At 39.3% G+C, this 19417-nt stretch overlaps 1 protein-coding gene across 4 annotated transcripts in view; it reads right to left on the bottom strand.

The window, feature by feature from the left end:
- The window catches only part of LOC131069604 (ceramide kinase), a 70182-nt gene that overhangs the window by 31495 nt on the left and 19270 nt on the right, over positions 1-19417 (bottom strand). For 2 of the 4 annotated variants that reach the window (XM_058005139.2, XM_058005134.2), the window contains exons 2-5: positions 1968-2141; positions 1685-1852; positions 1480-1572; positions 1253-1345 (exon numbers count right to left, since the gene is read on the bottom strand). In XM_058005139.2, the coding sequence (XP_057861122.1) occupies positions 1253-1345; positions 1480-1572; positions 1685-1852; positions 1968-2141 (528 nt within the window). Of the gene's footprint in view, positions 1-1252; positions 1346-1479; positions 1573-1684; positions 1853-1967; positions 2150-19417 lie in introns of all 4 variants that reach the window. The other 2 variants (XM_058005142.2, XM_058005143.2) reach the window with 2 other exon arrangements.

Here is a 19417-nt window from a genome sequence, read left to right as displayed (position 1 = left end):
CAACAGTGGATTTAGCCAAGTCCATATATAGATGATCATTTAAAGAATGATTCTCAGGACGAGAGCCCTCGTTAGAGGCCCTAGTTCAAGTGACTATATCACGACATTTACTGCTATCAACCTGGGTAGTCGCTTCACCATGAGTAGATGGAGCATGAACCAAAGCGGACAGCAACAAATCACGGATAGATTCTTCGGAGGAGGACATCATGAAAGAAATCCAAAATTTAGAGTGCTATAAAAATTTACAAAATCACTCGCGGTTCACTGTATTTATGGTAAATCTTGTCTATTGAGTTTAGTTTTTTATTATTCTTTAACAAGCATACCAAATCCATACCGTACCTAACATCCAAAAAAACAAAGGCAAACCCCCATAGCCAAACCCATGTCTGTAACTTTGGTGAAACCTTACTGAAATCTTATTGTCTCATATTCTAATTGTGGTTTGAGAACAAAAAATTTTACTTCAGAGAATGTGTTGTGTACCTACTAAACCATTTTTAGTTATCGAGAGAGAGAGTGAGGGAGAGAAAGACTTAACCATCATTAGTTATCAAAGTTCTTTATGATTGGTCACAATCTATTACCTTGAAAAAAGAGAACCTATCTTATATCCTCCCTGGTCTATATATGTATAGACTTAACCATCATTAGTTATCAAAGGTCGCTATGGTTGATCACAATCTATTACCTTGAAGGAAGACAACCTATCTTATGTCCTTCTTGGTCCATATGCATGTATTTATAGGCTTATAGATTACCCATCATTAGTTATTAAAGGTCGTTATGATCAATAATGATGTACTATATATATATATATAGTAACCCTATCTTTCCTACTCACCAATCTATCTAGTATTTATTTTGATCTACATTATATATTTAAATTCAATATTTAAATATTTTTTACATTTATGTTATTCTGTGGTGGGTATGTAATAAAAGCTGCATGACATCAGCGACCTGTTTATTGTATTTTGTGCTTTAAATGTTGGACATCATTTATTGACTGTGCGAAATCACCAAGGTATATCAAGACCTGTTTTTTTGTTTGTTTGATTGCCATTCATTGCAATAATATCATAATTAGTGTTTGACTAAATGAATAGCATTAATATTGCTGCCAAATCAATTTTTTGTTGTCTGTACTGAATATTGAATATCAAAGCCTTTGACACAACCATCCAAGCCTTATGGTACAACTACAAATTCAAGCTCCTGGACATACATATCTTCAAAAGATGCATACCACAGTAACAACTCCATCATAAGAGTTAAGCTCGTCATTTGTAATCTCCTTCATAATATCAAATGCATGTCCAGACCTTTGTGTTGTCACCACCTGTCTCATCAGACAGATAATTAGCTTTTAAATTTTTTATATGGACTTTTCATTACAAGAAATAGTATCTGTAATAGCCTATATTTGTTCTAGTTCTTCCAATTTACAAGCATGTTTGAAAGCATTTACCTCACCTTGGTAATTATTTTTGCACGATCAAAAAAAGATTGAACTCCTTCCCATGTTTTGGAAGCATGCCTCTTTCCACTAAGGGGATTTACAAATATCTGGTATCAAAATTATTATCATTAACCGAATTCGAAGTTGTTGCCAAAATAAAAAAAATTCTATATTCCTGATATTGACTAGAACTTCTTAAGGTTTGTCTGAATGCAGTACCAAAAGATTTTTTGGCCTCTTGACATCCGATGTTATGATGTTATGGATTCGCTCAAACCATAGTGTACACGTCTCTGGATCTGGATGGCCAAAGACAAGTGTCTTTGGTATCCAAACAGAATGTTGTTTACTTGACTTTTGAACAAAGTGGACAACAAATCGATAAAACTGCAGGATTCCGAAGATCAAAAGTATTACATCGCAACATATAAGACAGATTTCATTATTTCTAAAGACAAAAATCTAAGTGTGGAAACTAAACAAGAATAATTAAATAACTTACATATTCCAAAACCTTTGAATCGATACCCAATAAACAGTATGTTGCTGCTGCAGCTTTTGTTTCATGAACTGAGCCCCTACCAGCAAGCTCCACAGCATAAATATTGGATAGTAACAGCTCAGTTGGCATTTCAGAAACAGTAGTTAACCCCCAGCAAGTTGTGCTACTTCTCTCCTGTCATGCTAAAAGAAATGCCATAAATCTCAAACCTATTTGCCTAAAGATGTAGAGATTGCCTAAGTGGTGGAAATGGAATTAAAACAAACACAAATTATCATTAAGTGACACATAAAATTGTTTTAAAATTTCATATATCTATGTAAAAAATAAAGGATTATAACATCATAAGCAAAGATTCAATGTTACAGATTTCACCATAGTTTGAGGGTATAGTTGAGTGATTATATTTTATTCAGACACTGATGAATATACCTGAAGTTAAAATTAATCCAAGTCACAATAAACAAAGTGAAAAACAAATATACAGGACATCTAATTGATTTAAAGTTAAACGCATGTTCAGCATAAGCAGCCTTTGCTCAAGTGGCAACCCATCCTAAATTCTTTCTAATGAAGAACTCACATATCATATACATAAGTCCCACACCACAAAGAAAATGGCACAAATAACTATTATTGCTAGCGTTGTCATCCTGCATTGGCATTTTAGTCTAAACGGAATTATAATCTTCATTTTTAATAAATTTGAAGAAAGTAGTTTGCATTCATGTCTAAATAGCAGCTATAAGAAGCTAAATATTTAGAACAATCAATCAAAATTGATTTAAAGTTACACGCATGTTCAGCATAAGCAGCCTTTGCTCAAGTGGCAACTGTTGACGGCAATATTGTACATGAAAATAAAACTAGTTAATTAAGTTGTAATTGTCTTGGTTAGTTGGCAACCGAGGGGTGGCAGTTGCGGTGCGACGGTTGGTGCTCGCACCCCCTCGGTATCTTTATATACTTTTGAATGTAACCTAGGAATTACGATTATGAATGGAATAACATCTCTTATATTTTATCTGAGATCTATGGCATTATTATTCTGCATTGCGTGTTTTATCTGTATGTTTTAAGTTATTCACCCGTGAGGGCAAACATTTGGCACCGTTGCCTAGACATACTCAGGAACGGAAGAAGCGGATGGCGCACGGCCACGATGGGCCTACCCGTTGGTGAGATAAACCCAGAGGCCGACGACGCGCAAACAGAGCTCTACGGTGGAGAAGACACTGCGACGAGGGAATTTTCAATCCTACTCCAGGTAGCCATCGAGACCTACGTCTGACGAGAGGCCATGGAGGCTGAAATCCCACCAAGTGCCGTGTGGACAGCACTGGAAGTTAGCCCGACAGTAAATCTGTTGATGAACCACCTCCCCCGGTTGCTTGCACAGGCATCGCTAGCACAACAAGCTCGCCTAGAGGAGATTGCCCAGGAAGAGTGATGCCAACAAATCCTCCAACAGTACGAAGAAAGCAGCCGTTGGGAAGCGGAGCGGGATGGCACGAGGCCAGGAAGGAATTGAACCCTGAATCCCACAGGGATAAAGGAACATTCTATATTCAAATAAAGGTGTCATAATATTGACACAAGTTGTATCTGATGAAATGAATTAATAAAGGAGTGTTCTGGTTTTATGTGTTGTTATTTATGGAAATGTACAGCAATTAATGCCCAACCTATTAAACAAAGATAGAAATAAGAAAGCAGAAACGAACGAGTGGGAAACAAGTAGAACGTAGACGGAGGCTGAGGCAACTTGCCGAAGGACGACCTGCCGAAGGGTGGCCCGAAGGGAACCAAGGAGGTGTCACGGAGGGTGCAGAAGCCGAGGGAAATTTCTACGCATCGCCAGAACACCGTAGGGTGAGAAGCCACGAAGAGTTTCTGGAGGAAACAAGGTTACGGAGGAATCTAGTCGAAGAGACTCGGGATCAGTTTAGAAACTTATCCCTTACGCCACGAAGTGAGGATCACCAAAGGGAGCCAGGAGTGGGCGCGGGTGAGAACGAAGGGGAGGACAACCGTACAGCTGTAGGTGCGACACACGGCAGGCAAAACACCGTACCCCCAGTCACCCACGCAGGACACACCACCGGCGTCGGAGGGAGTGGCGCAGGGGCTCAGACACACCCACAGCCACCTCCGGGGAGACGACCCCCATCAATGGCGAGTAAATAGAAACTGTCGAAGTTCAACGGCAACGAGAAGGAAGATCCCATCCGCCATTGTCGCACGTCCAAAACCATATGGTCAGCGAACGGTGTTACCGACCAAGACGAATGGGTAACACAATTCCCAGCAACCTTAAGGGGAGTGGCCATAGACTGGTACTCAGATATGGATAAGGCCAAAGTCGGCACATGGCCCGACCTGAAGAAGGAGTTTGGGATAGAGTTCTGCCTCCTAAGAGACGACAATGAAATAGTCGCCGAAATCTATGGCACAAAGCAAAACAAGAACGAGACTGTCCGAGCCTATAGTCGACGGCTGAAGGAACTATTGGGGAAAATGGAGAGTCAACCAGCAGATGGGTTGAAAAAGAGATGGTTTGTGGAGGGACTGAAACACTCCCTCCGGAAGAAGATGAAAATTGTTCCACCGACATCATACAAAGACGCATACAATAGAGCGATGGATCTCGAGAGCGAGACCAAGACATCGAAGAAAAAGAAGAAGGATAGCTCGTCCGAGGATGATGACTCTTCCGAGGAAAGCAACAGCGATGGCGAGGTTGGCAAAAAGGTGCAAACGCTCCAGAAAGACATGGAGCGAATGAGGAGGGAATTCAAAACAATGAGAAGCACTGGTTGGACCGAAGGGGACATATGGTGCACTAAGTGCAAAGAAGAGGGACATACAAAGGGTACTTGCCCGAAGAAGGCATTCTGCGAGATTTGCCAAGTGATGGGACACTCCACCAAGGAGTGCCCATATAACATGAAGACCCGAAGTACGCAAATGAACCAGGTGTTGTTCACGGAGCAGGTCACAACATCCGCACCAACGGGTATGGGCCAACAAACTAACAAAACGGCATCATCTAAAGGATACCGAGATAACAGACACAGCAGCAGAAGAAATAACAACAATAACAATAATAGAAACCGGATCCAGTATGACGCCAAGGGCCAGCCAATGATCCAATGTAGGGACTGCAATCAGTGGAGACACTTCACCCGCGATTGCACAAAGGAAGCCACCCCTCAGCACCTCTGCCGATGGTGTGGGCCAGGCGACCATGAGGAGGCAAATTGCCCGAAGCCTGGTGTAAACCTTCTAAACATAGAACCCACGAAGGCAGAAGTGTTGGCAATCACAAGGGCACAGGCCAAAAAGGCTGCATACCCAAATCCCCACACGAAGACCGAGAGAGTGCGGGAAGCAAGAGACGAGATCACAAAGGAAATGGCCACACAAGGACAGAACAACCACGAGGCCGCAAGTCCGCCACGAACAAGGGGAGAAGAGAAAATCTTACGGCAAATATTGCAGATGGAGGTACCAATGAGGATTCAAGACCTCCTTGAGACCATGCCGCAGTTAAAAACAGCTATCTTAAACTCCGTACCCCCACAAGTGAAAATGAGGGAGGTCATGAGCCCCATGGCCGACCCCGTGTTAAGGGAGGTCGTAAGCCCCACGGTCGACCCCATTTTGTTGGTAGTCAACAGCGGACGCCAACCGGTGGTGGTAGAAATGGGTATACTCGGGACTACCTTGACAGACACTATTGGGGACGGAGGGTCAGCAGTAAATGTGCTCCCAGAAGCGACATGGAAAAAACAAGGAAAGCCTACGTTGTGGCCCCCCACGTTCAACCTACTAGGGGCAGATCAACACGGGATTAAACCCCTTGGTATCCTCATGGGCCAGCAGGTGATGATTGGCACGCAGCCATTCGTGCTGGATTTTGTAGTAATTCCCCTGAAGCAGAAAGGGTATGACGCCATTCTCAGGCGTGGGCGGCTCATTGCAACAAAAGCGAACCATAACTGGAAGCGAAATACTCTTTCCTTGGAAAATGTGGGGAGGAAGTACGTGATCGATCTCCGTACGCAGATGGTGAGTGAGGAGTTAGCATCCTCCTCCGACTCGGAATCTAAGGGAGACCAGTTGGGGGAGGGTGGAGACGGACACCGCATGGAGCCTAGTGACGAAGGGGTGTTAGAACTAGAGGCATGCTCAGGGGACGACGAGGACTCCTTGAATGGCCTCTTCCATTGGCAAATGGGAGATTATGAATTATTTACACCCTCGTGCAATGTATTGACCATCGAGGAAGAACCAGATATATTTCCCCCAGAATATGGAAAGTACAAGGAAGGGGAGGCCTCGATGAATGAGACGCCGGCACACCAATTCCCGAAGGGGGAGCCCATTAAATATCAGGAAGCCAATTTAAAGGAGACAAATCTTGGGGGGACAAGTGACCCCAAGATCATCCTTGTCGGAGATGACTGGAATCCAGTGCTGAAGGCTGCAGCCTTCAAAATTTTCCTTGAATACAAGGATGTCTTTGCATGGACGTACAAGGACCTGAAGGGCATGCCCCCAGAGTTATGTGTACACCGAATAACATTGGTACTGGGAGCCCAACCGGTAAGGAAGCGGCCTTACCGTATGAACAAGAATTATGCTACACGGGTGAACGACGAAATTGAGAGGATGTTGGAAGCGGGCATAATCTTGAAAGTACAGACAAGCGAATGGGTGTCTCCCATTGTGATTTCCCTCAAGAAAGAGGCCAATCAGATCCGGATCTGTGTAGACTTCCAGTGTCTGAACACTGTCACTATTAAAGACCCGTTTCCCATACCCTTCACCGACAGCATCTTGGAGGAAGTAGCTGGACATGAAATCTATTCCTTCATGGATGGGTTCTCTGGGTACAACCAGATATCCATCGCGGAGGAAGATAAGTTGAAAACAACCTTCGTGGTGGAGGACAGTGTGTATGCATACAACCGAATGCCCTTCAGTCTATGCAATGCACCCGCCACCTTTCAGCGCATCATCTTGCACATCTTCGACAAGATGTCGGTGGGGAACTTCAAAGCCTTCCTGGACGATTGGTCTATTTACAGCAAATAGGACATCCACCTAAAAACCCTCGGGGAGTGCCTAGAGAGATGTTGAAGGGCACGGTTGGCCCTCAATCCAAAGAAATGTAGATTCATGGTACCACAGGGAAGATTGCTTGGACACATTGTGTGTAAAGAAGGATTGAAAACGGACCCGGACAAGATTCGGGTAATAGTAGAAATGGAACCTCCTACAGACGTCACTGGGATAAAGTCCTTCCTTGGTCGTGGGGTACTACAGGAGGTTCATCAAGAACTTCCCTGAGGTGTCCCACCCGTTGGATAGGTTGACAGGGAAAGGGGAACCATACATCTGGGCAGAGCCATAGAGCAAGGCCTTTGAAGAGCTGAAGACGAGGTTGATGGGAGCACCCATACTGGCATACCCGAATTGGGATAAGGAATTCCACGTTCACATGGATGCCTCAAATTATGCCATCGGGGCTACATTAGCCCAGGTAGGAGGACACGGGTTGGACCACCTCGTTTATTTTGCAAGCAAGTTGCTCTCAAAGGCTGAAAAGAACTACAGTACAACAAAACGCGAAGCCCTCGGCATGGTCTATGCCGTATAGAAATTCCATCATTACCTACTGGCTACACCATTCACATTTTACGTAGACCACCAGGCACTCATGTACTTGGTAAACAAGCCGATTATCCATGGGAGGATAAGCCGTTGGCTATTGCTACTACAGGAGTTCACATTTACAATTGTGGTAAGACCGGGGCGAAGCCATGTCATAGCCGATCAGCTGTCTCGGATTAAGTCAGGGGAACCTCCAGAGGGAGTAAATGATGATTTTCCGGATGCGCACTTGTTCTAAATAGCCGTACTTCCTTTGTGGTACAAGAAGATTGGAAAGTACCTGTCGACGTCCCGATTTCCGGAGGGTATGCCCCCAGGGGAACAGAGAAAGCTCGTATTAAGGAGCAAGACTTTTTCGCTCATCAACGGTTCACTCTACAAAATGGGGCCAGACCAGGTATTAAGGCATTGTGTCATGGAGGAAGAAGTCCCGAGTGTATTAAGTGAGGCACACGAAGGACCCGCAGGTGGACATATGGGCCCAGACACTACAGCCCGCAAGGTGCTTCTGGCAGGACTGTGGTGGCCAACCGTACATCACGACACCAGGGAGTGGGTCGTGGGGTGCGACACTTGCCAACAGGCAGGCAACATGCCCCTCAACCCGTCGCACGCACAGGAACTCTTCGAACGATGGGGACTCGACTTTGTAGGGCCTCTTAAGGCTAGCCGCACACAACGGTGTCGTTACATTGTGGTTGCGACATAATACTTGACTAAGTGGGTGGAGGCGAGGGCTCTCCCGGATAACTCCACAGTAAGCACAGCTAAATTTATCTATGAACAAATCATTACGCGATATGGTATACCTATTCAGTTGACTAGTGACCGAGGGGGCCACTTCGTGAACCATGTCATACGGCTGTTGACCTCAGAGTTTAAGATTTTTCACTCATTATCGAGCCCGTACTACCCACGTGCCAATGGGCAGGCCGAAGCCACGAACAAAATATTGGTATCGGTAATTTACAAGTCCTGCAGAGTAGAAAAGGAAGATTGGGAAGAGAAGTTACCCTCTGTACTATGGGCCTACAGAACGACTTACAAGGTGACCACATATCATATACATAAGTCCCACACCACAAAGAAAATGGAACAAATAACTATTATTGCTAGGGTTGTCATCCTGCATTGGCATTTTAGTCTAAATGGAATTATAATCTTCATTTTTAATAAATTTGAAGAAAGTAGTTTGCATTCATGTCTAAATAGCAGCTATAAGAAGCTAAATATTTAGAACAATATTATATCTGACGACCCATCAAATCAAATCAACCTATCACTTCTTTGAGAGGATTAAATGGAAAATAAAAGAAAGGTATTAAAATCGAGATGAATGATTAAAGTAGGTCAATGGAATTTGAAAGTACATAAAAATTCAATAGCAAATCAAGAGAGTTGAAGGGATTCCGAGAAGAAAACAAATCTAAAGCAACTAAAATAAATTAAACAAGGCTAAAATACCAAATAAAGAGTGGGTAAGTCCTAGACAAGTAACTAAATACAAAGCCATATGATACAAAACAATCCTATAGGATGGACCAAAGATAAAATTTCAAAAGAAACATTGACAAAGCTAAGAGAGGAACCTTTTGGTCTACATCCAAATTAGAAGCAAACGAGCTAGCATCCTTGTCAATCACCTAAAATAACAAAATGCAAATTCTGATGAAGTTCCTTGGAGAAAACAGCTTGGACAAGAGTGCCCACCTCTCAGAACATCCGTGGTAGGAAGCAAGGTACTTCTAGTGCTTATCGTTACATCAAAGATCTACAATTCTCTATAAGTAAAAAAAAAATGGTGATAGGCTTAACAAATGTCATTTACAAAGAAAAAAATACTAGAACAATTCCAACTATATATTGATTCACTATAACACCATGATGGTTGCAATGGTATGCTCAAGGATTATGCATTATATTTATTTTGTTTTAATAAAGATCTTGTCTGTTCATTATGATTTTTTTAATATTATTAATAATTTACTAATTTCCACCATTCCATGTTATGCTCATACAAGTGTGAGGTGTACGTGAGCATGCATGCATGTGTGTGTGCATGTATGCACATGTGTTTTCATATAAGAGAAAGATAGAGGGATAATAGAAAACCATTCATTGCGTGTGTAATTACAACATGATGGTGAAGTACCTGAAGTTACTAAAATCCTGCCCATGCTTAACTTAGGTATTCCTATAGTTACGATTTGTTATGTGTGTGTGAGAGAGAGATAAAGAGAGAGGGGTAGGGGGGATGAAAAAAAAAATCATCCACTGCATAGTGTGAATTGCAACATGATGGTGAAGTGGCTGAAGCTCCTAAAATCCTGCCCATGCCTAACTTAGTAATTACTAAAGTTATGATCGTAAATCATGATGCAGAATTTTGTATCTAAGATATCCAAAGTATGCCATTAAATTCTATCACCATCCCTTGATGGTCATGCTAGAAGCTACACCAAGCTATGTGCCAATCCATCTGCTGGAAAAGAATTAGTGAGAATGTCTATAATCTAATCTTGTGTAGTAAATTGTTGGGTCTCAGTATCACCAAGATGATGACACTAAAAAGCATACTATAGTAGCAGAAATGGGGTTGTAAGGTTGTGCATCTGTTCACAAAAACCCCTTTGCTGCCTACATATCAAAAACTTAAATATATAGTGGATGGCTAACACTTTGAGAAATATTAAAAAAGCCTAAAGTTTGAAAGTTTGAGTGTAAGTCTTGCAAGTAACTGTGGACCCTACAAAAGTAAGACCCGTTGTTGAAGCCAGGGAGGCATTGTTAAGGGCAACTATAAGACGGAAAATTGTTGCAGCGAACAAAGATTGAAATTACAAGTAAGATCTAAACATTTCTTGTATTTTTTTAAATGGCAAATCGTAAGAGCATGAATGCTAGCTAGCATATCTGGAATAGTGCCTCTACATGATATTATTGAAAATGAAAATGTTGCAATAGACAAAAAGGGAAAGATTAAAATTTCCTGATGTTAACATCTCTAATCTTTATCTTGAGAAAGGCATAATTAAAAGATGGAAAGAGAAGGGTTACTTCCATGTACACTTCTCTTATATAGATATTATTGTTCACCCACAGTTCAATTATGACATTAGTTGAGAACAAGCTATAGTTGAACAATTTAGAGGAATCCTAGATGCTGAAAGGGGTGATGGGAAATTGGTTGTTAGGCCAAATTTCTCAAGTTTCCTTGATGATAAATTCATTTTCTCTGGTTTTGTTTGTTGTTTGAAGTTAAAGTTATAGATCTACAACTTCAATCTATTTATACCACTATTGGAGGAAAGTTCATATATTGTCTATTGTATACTGTTTTTCCTCCATCAAATTTTTCTTCAAGAGTTTCTTACCCAAGGGGTAATAACAAGTTGTTGGACTATGGCAGACATATTGATTCCAAAGGTTTCCATATTGGATTTTTAATCATAGAAAAACTCATCCAAGATAATAGATGTCCGAGATTTCAAAATTTAGATACACCTCATCATCATGTGTTGTCTTTAACTCCAAGGGTCCAAGGAAGGAAGTTGTTTGTAGTCAACCTTATTATAGATCTTGGTGTGTTTGTTCTTGAGCAACTTGTGAATAATGATTCTTACAAAAGTTCTTTTAAAAGAAGTTATTCAATGGCTAGAAATTTAGATAATATTCCAAGCTCCATAAACAAGCCATCTATTGACTACAATCCAAAAGAAGCCTCCACTTCCTATACATAACTCCCTCTCAAGAGACAAATATCTTCGGGTAGGTCTCTAAATCCTTATCCTTCTAGGTCTTAAATGGCAACACTCTGATATCAACAATAATCCAAAACTCATGGATGCTTTGGCAAAATAAGTCAATCTAAAGCTTGCTTTGACTCCAAAAGAGAAATAAGAACCTGAGCAAGATAAAAAAGGAAAAGGGATTAAGATAAGTAAGATGCCAAAACGGTAGCCATGATCAGAGAATCTATTCCAAGAGCACAAGAAGAAAAAAAGACAAGATTTCAAATAAATATTGAGGGAAGAAGAGAACTCACTAGTTATGAACTGGGGAGATGGCCAACCCACGAGTCTTTTACCATACTTAATGAAGACTCTAAACTTTGGGGTTGATATGAGTCTAGATTACACACAAAAATTGGTCAAAAACAGAAAAATTATGAGGCTCAACGAAATTGGCTTGCTCAATGGAATATATCAGCTCAAGAAAATATTGATGATTTAGCTATTGATGTTTCAAGAAATTTGCAAATTGGTGAAATCAGTAATATTAAGATAGATGTGCATGGAGAAATTTCTTCATTAACTCATAGCCAACAAACTGAATCTGATATACAGGAAAATTATAATGATTATTCTCAATCATTGCTAAAAATGGAACAAGACGTATCAAAAAATAAAGCATTGATTGATATCATTTCTAAAAAACTTGACAAGATTAAATCTTATGCCAAAAAGATCAAGGTAACCCAAGCTAAACATGATAGTTCTGAAGAAGACAATTAAAAAAGGATTAAAAGAGGATTAAAACTTCAACTAAAACTCCCAGAAGAACTATAATACAAAGAAGAAAAGGTCTTTATGATTGTGATGTCCCCTTTTTCAGATCTATCCTAGAGCTTACTCTATCAAATACTCGCACTTAATTTAGTAATGGATATAATTCAAATTATCAACTGTTATTCCTTATGTAGATAAAATAGTATATGCAAATGTTATGGATATTGATACTCCCACAGCGATGTCTGATATAATTAAACCATTAAGGGACAAGTTTTGTATATGATGTTTTCTATAACTATGCTTTGTCCGTTATGAACTACAAGAATATACAAACGGTAATATTGCTTTCAGCAGTAGCTACGATTTCTGATATTATCACGTTAATATGCCACTCTAAATTATTGTCCAAAATGGTCTATGCTGCCTCAGATTATCAACGTGATACTTGCACTTCAATCTGATATATAACTTTCAATCTCTACACTCCCTTGGATATGATCTACGATTTGCCTTTATATGCTTGCAATGTTTGGGTGTCGTCTCGGCTTCAATTGACTCTTTACTTATGCCTCCTTAGCCTTATAAATGGTTGATAATCAATACTACCTTACTCTGTCGCTTAATGTCTCTTTCAGTACTTCAGATCTGAATTTCGTATATGAAAAACCAATCTTCCATGCCCCTTTGGTGCTATACGAGCCTCCTCTAATAGCCATTGAAGGGGCATGATGTGAGGAGTTGTATTCCTCAGTCATGACTCTGCACACAACTAATCATCCCTCTAATCGGACTTGGCCTTTGTTAACTGATCTTGTCCAATAATAATCAATCACTTAGTCTTCCGATCGCACCCATTCACTATTAGCATCGTATCTTCTCATTAGTGTATGTTTGTTGTTTAACGTCTTAATGTTGATCTTTCTATCAAACAGGTTGCTTGATTATGTATAGTGATGAGAATGTCAAAATGTTCTTCAACTAGTTTATTTGTTCTTTGCGGGTATCTTCTACTATCCTCAATAATACAAGGCTCACGATTATTGTTTCAGCAATGCTCCTTTTCATTAACACAATAATTATCTGTTATATCACATCTTTAATTATGCTTAACCGCACCCTTCATAATCGATAATGGTATTATCGACTAGTTTCCTTTTAGTCATTACCATTGGTGATTGCTAGTATCATTCCTTCTCATCTTTACCGCTTCAAACGATGTTGACCATCGGGTTTCATATGATCATTGATTATTGTTATTGTTTCTATCCTCTGCAGTTTGTATTTGGTCATAGTCTGGCATTCTTTTATAATCTTGTCTTTTTTTAAAAACATCACAATATTGGATTCTTGGATGACAAAATGGAGACATTACAGTCTCCCCCTCTTGAATTTGCTTGTCCTCGAGCAATTTTACAATCTTGTGATGAAGATCATAACCTTGTAAAATAGATGTTTCCTCCCTAATGAGTACAATAGGCCCTTTATCTAGATTGATCTTTTTGTAACGTTCTTCTTCAGTCTACTCGTATGGTTCCTTCCTCCTTCCCTTCTTTCTTGGAAGAACCTGCACATAGATTAGTAGTACCAAACATATAATCATATAAATTAAGATAGTGATAGATGTTAGAAAAATTACTACTCAATTTCTATATACATTGCAACTTGGAGAGACTGGCTTCCTTGAGCCCTTTGCCCAAACTTGAGATGGACTAGCTTCCTTGAGCCATTTCTGTCCAACTTGAGAGAGGTTGGCTTCCTTGAGCCATCTCTGTCTAGCTTGGGAGGGACGAGCTTCCTTGAGCCATCCTACCTAACTTGGGAGGGACTAGCTTTCTTTGAGCCATTGCCCAACTTGAGAGGGCCTGACTTCCTTGAGCTATTCTGTCCACTAGGGGGGCTAGCTTCCTTGAGCCAATTTACCCAACCTTGAGAAGAATCTACGTTCTTTGTGCCATAATTCCTCTACGTTTCTTTATGCTTCCTAATTCCTCTACGTTTCTTTATGCTTCGAAGGAATGGGGACTTCCCTTGGACCATTTCTACACCAAACCTAAGAGGCTTACTTTCTCTACTTGGCGGCTCAGGTCAGCCTTTATGCCATTCTCATCTTCTTCTTGGGAAGAAATGCGAAGCCTATTTGAGCCATTTCTACACCAAGCCTAAGAGTGGTTGTTATCTACAAACCTCTTACTCTACTTGGCAGCTCAAGTTTGCTATCCACATTCTTACTTCCCTATCTACTCTTTGGGAAGGAATGGGGTCTTTATTGAGTCATTCCTACACCAAGTATCTACTTGGCGGCCCTCACTATCTTGACCACCATTCTCACTTCCCTTTTTTGGTTGATTGGAACCAAATTGCTTAACTCCTTAAGGTAATGTCCTTAAGGATCTATATGTTCTAGGACGGACCCTTTCACAAGTCATTCATCCTGATTGTTCTATATCTATATGCATTATTAAATCTCTTTAGGCAATTTCATTAATGATATCTACCTTCTTACATAGATGGTACTTTAATTACAATAATGTTAACCTGTGTAGAATAGTATTCATTCATGTTCAAGCTAATTTTGTTTTTCCTTGAATGTTTTAATATCTTCTTCTTTTTCTTCTATTCGATGTATTTGACCCCTTTTGCATTGATGGTCATGCCTCCAAGGTTCTTTGCATTTGAAACATAGATTCTTCCTCCTTAGGTCTTCTCTTTGTTCTAGACCATCTTTGGTTTGGCACCTACGTCCAAGTCTCCATATTTCCTTGAAGAAGTGGCATGGTCTTCCTTCCTCCTTATAATCTTCATCTCTACGAGGGTTCTTTGCATATACTTTGGACATATATTTTGGTTTCTCTTTGGAGTAGTTGACTTCAACTTTGATGGCCCTTTGTATAGCTTCACCCAAACTTTGGGATTCCAATGGGTTTACTATCTTCTTAATTGACTCTTTGAGTCCTTCCACAAATAAATATGTAAGCCTTCCTTGAGAGAGATCTGGTATCATGACTGCTAAGTTTTGGAATTCATTGGCATAGTCCTCTACAGACCCTTGTTGAGTGAGTAGTGTTAAATCTTTGAAGTGCCACTCTGGGTGCCTTTGATCAAATCTTTTGATGAGCTTTTGAGTGAATTCGCCATAAGTTGTAATGATTTGATGCCCTTGGGTGATGAGGTCGTGATGCCACCAATCGTGTGCTATCTCAGTTAAGTGAAGAGTAGCAAACTTGATGGCATTTTCCTCTGTCATAGGACTTTGCGATAGATATGTGTCCAATTTTTTGACCCATGATTAGGCGATAGATTTCCCCGACCCATCAAAGTAGGGCAAGGACATTTTGCTTATCCTTGCATTGAGATCTTTGTCGCTGTGTCTTTTTCTTCTATTGGGATTAACTTGGGTCTTCACCTCATAGTATTCCTTAAAGGGAATAAGTCTTTGTACCTCGGGATCTAATCCAGCATACATTTGTGCAAGTTCCTCTACGTTGTTTGTTGTTGGCTCCTCTTCTTCCATACTAGGTTCTTCTCTTGGTAAGAATGGAGGCATGGTTGGCCTAAGGGTTGAGCTTTGGGTTGAATGTTCATTCTCCGAATGGGTTGAATGAGTGTCTCTTCTTGAGTTTGGGATAGGTCCCCCATGATTATTGTTGTTCATGCTTTGAATAGCTTGTTGGATCACTTGATTGGTCTTCTCAAACTTATCATTAGTTTGCTCCATAAATCTTCTAAGTTCAGTTGCTAGCCGTTCTGCCATAGCTAACGTACCTCTTTTGCATCAAAAGGTTTGCATGAACTATTTTCCACAAGTTGGCAGGATTATGCTCTGATACCACTATGATGTCCCCTTTTTCAGATCTATCCTAGAGCTTACTCTATTAAATACTCGCACTTAATTTAGTAATGGATATAATTCAAATTATCAACTGTTATTCCTGATTTAGATAAACAGTATATGCAAATGTTATGGATATTGATACTCCCACAGCGATGTCTGATATAATTATACCATTAAGGGACAAGTTTTGTATATGATGTTTTCTATAACAGTGCTTTGTCCGTTATGAACTACTAGAATATGCAAACGGTAATATTGCTTTCTGATTTCTGATATTATCATGTTAATATGCCACTCTAAATTATTGTCCGAAGTGATCTATGTTGCCTTAGATTGTCAACATGATACTTGCACTTCAATAACGGATGCTGGTCTGATATATAACTTTCAATCTCTACACTCTTGGATATGATCTACGATTTGCCTTTATATGCTTGCAATGTTTGGGTGTTGTCTCGGCTTCAATTGACTCTTTACTTATGCCTCCTTAGCCTTATAAATGGTTGAATCAATACTACCTTACTCTGTCGCTTAATATCTCTTTTAGTTCTCCAGATCTGAATTCCCTATATGAAAAACCAATCTTCCATGCCCCTTTGGTGCTACACGAACCTCCTCTAATAGCCATTGAAGGGGCGTGATGTGAGGAGTTGTATCTCCTTAGTCATGACTCTTCACACAACTAATCATCCCTCTAATCGGACTTGGCCTTTGTTAACTGATCTTGTCCAATAATAATCAATCACTTAGTCTTCCGATCGCACCCATTCATTATTAGCATCCTATCTTCTCATTAGTTTATGTTTGTTGTTTAACGTCTTAACGTTGCTCTTTCTATCGAACAGGTTGCTTGATTATGTATGGTGATGAGAGTGTCAAAACATTCTTCAACTAGTTTATTTTTTCTTTGCGGTATCTTCCATTATCCTCGATAATACAAGGCTCACAATTACTGTTTCAGCAATGCTCCCTTTCATTAACACAAAGATTATCGGTTATATCACATCTTTACTTATGCTTAACCACACCCTTCATAATCAATAATGGTATTATCAACTAGTTTGCCTTTAATCATTACCATTGGTGATTGCTAGTATCTTTCCTTCTCATCTTTACTGCTTTATATGATGTTGACCATCAGGTTTCATATGATCATTGATTATTGTTATCGTTTCTATCCTCTGTAGTTTGTATTTGGTCATAGTCTGGCATTCTTTTACAATCTTGTCTTTTTTTAAAAACATCACAATATTGGATTCTTGGATGACAAAATGGGGACATTACAATGATGATGATGATGAGCCTGAAAAGATTCATAGTCCTCATCAAACCAGCACAAAAGAACACACCAGTGCTGTAGTTGAAATCGATTGGTTACAAGAAAATGGCATTACTAAACAAATTAGTGAACCTGTGTATGATGAACAAGACAAAGATTCTGAAACAGCATCTAGTCCAAAAATGACAATAGAAATAGAAATCTCTGAAGAAGAAAATTCAGGTCCAGAATTAGAGAAAGATCCAATCATAAAACCCCCATCAGAAGAAAAAGAGGAGTGGGAACAATTCGGCTAAACTGATTATGGTTTTGATAAGTATGGGAGAAAATAGTCTGCTTAGTCCTCTCACCCAAAATACTCATCCCGAACAACTAAGGCCCCAAGCTACATATGGTTATATCTCGAATATTAATGAATTAATTGATCCATATGATGCAATTGATGTATGGTGTGATTCTTTAGAAACATTCTTTGACACTAGGACTATTTTCTTTGACACCAGGACTTCTTGAAAAGACTCACAAAAGGTGGCCTATGATGTTAGACTATTTTCAGGAATATTGAGAGATTGGTAGGAAGTTCTACCAAATCAAGGTCCTGCAGATGCTATGGTTGATCAAACAGAAGAATTTGAAGAGGCCCTTGTTAAAGATTTGAATCTTGGAAAACAAGATATAATGACTACTGGTTTTGCATCTTTAAAATTTAAGATGATTGATGAATTTTATATAGCCGCCAAAAATAAGGCTAGGATAGCTAGAACAATTTTGTACAGTCTGAAACTGAGTAATTTTAAATTATTAGATAGATATAATTTAGTCTTTGAGAAATATTTGTTCCAAGGCTGCCTGCAGAATAACGAATCAGCCAAAAGACATTATTTAAACTCTTTGCCTTGTCAATTAAAAAGTTGGGCAGAATACTATGTTCTGCAGAAGAAAGGTACCCAAGTAAAGAATTGCACATTTGCTGAACTCAAAAATGGTGTAGCAACCAAACCACAGAAACATTGCCTGCTCAAGGCAATTAGCAAAAATGATAATGAGTTCAATTCTACATGTAATATCAAGAAATTCTATATTAAGTCTCCCAACAAGGATTTCAAGGAATTTGCTTTAGTTAAAGAAATTAAAAAAATTGTTCCTGCAAGAAGCCCAGAAAGAGATCTTATTGTGCCCCTGATTCTTATTATACTAGTGAAATAAAATCTTTTTCATGTCGCCAAAGAAAACTCAGAAAGTATAAAGTTTCTCCCATTAAAAGAAATCAAATTAAAAGGAAAGGTTTCAGACCTCTACAATATATGCTTAAAAGAAAAACTACATCTAGAAAAGCTCCTAGGCAAGTCAGATATTTTATTTGTAATGGACCTCATTATGCAACTAATTGCAAAAAGAAAATGAGTGTAGCAAACAAAAGTAATATGTAGTATTCCAACATAAAATGAAGAATGGGATGTTATTCCTGGATTTCAAGGATTTCTTGAGGAAGATGACTATCATGAACTTCTTCCTACAAGATTAGAAACATATAATATGGTAAAGGAAAAAATCTACTTATTATTATGAAACTTTGCCATAAGGATTAGAAATTCAAAGGAGAAAGCAATAATCTTTTGAAGAAAACTCTTTTGAAGATGAAGGGCAAGATTATGTAGTCAATCTTCTAATAGAAAAACTGAGTGAAACTCAAAAGAAATATGAAGAAGAAAAAAGTAGAGATCCTTACAGGGACAATAAATCTAGAAAAGAGAGAGACATTTAAAAAGGTTAAAGGAACTTAAAGAAGAAATGAAACAAATAAATGATGAATTCACAACAAATGGTAAAAAAACGGCTAGTTATAAAATTCCTCCATGGCAGCAAAAACAACAAAGTCAGCCATCATCCAATTGATTCAGAGGATATGATTATGATAGATATGACACCCAAGATTATGATGCAGGGCCTAAACAGATAGAAAGAATAGTAAAAAGAAGTGACAATAATGATCAAATTGCTTTCCTCAAAATGTTGGATGTACTAAGAAATGATGTGGAAGAATTAACTAGGTTGGTTAAAGAGCCAAAAAAACAAATAAGAACTCTCAATCAATCTATGGGAGAAATAAGAAATGTTGTATTTAAGGCTGACAAAAACAATGATACAA

Source organism: Cryptomeria japonica, chromosome 6, assembly GCF_030272615.1.
Source record: "Cryptomeria japonica chromosome 6, Sugi_1.0, whole genome shotgun sequence".
In the NCBI taxonomy this organism is placed as follows: domain Eukaryota; kingdom Viridiplantae; phylum Streptophyta; class Pinopsida; order Cupressales; family Cupressaceae; genus Cryptomeria; species Cryptomeria japonica.
Note: the sequence above shows the minus strand (reverse complement) of the source record. Positions and strands in the feature narration are given on the sequence as shown.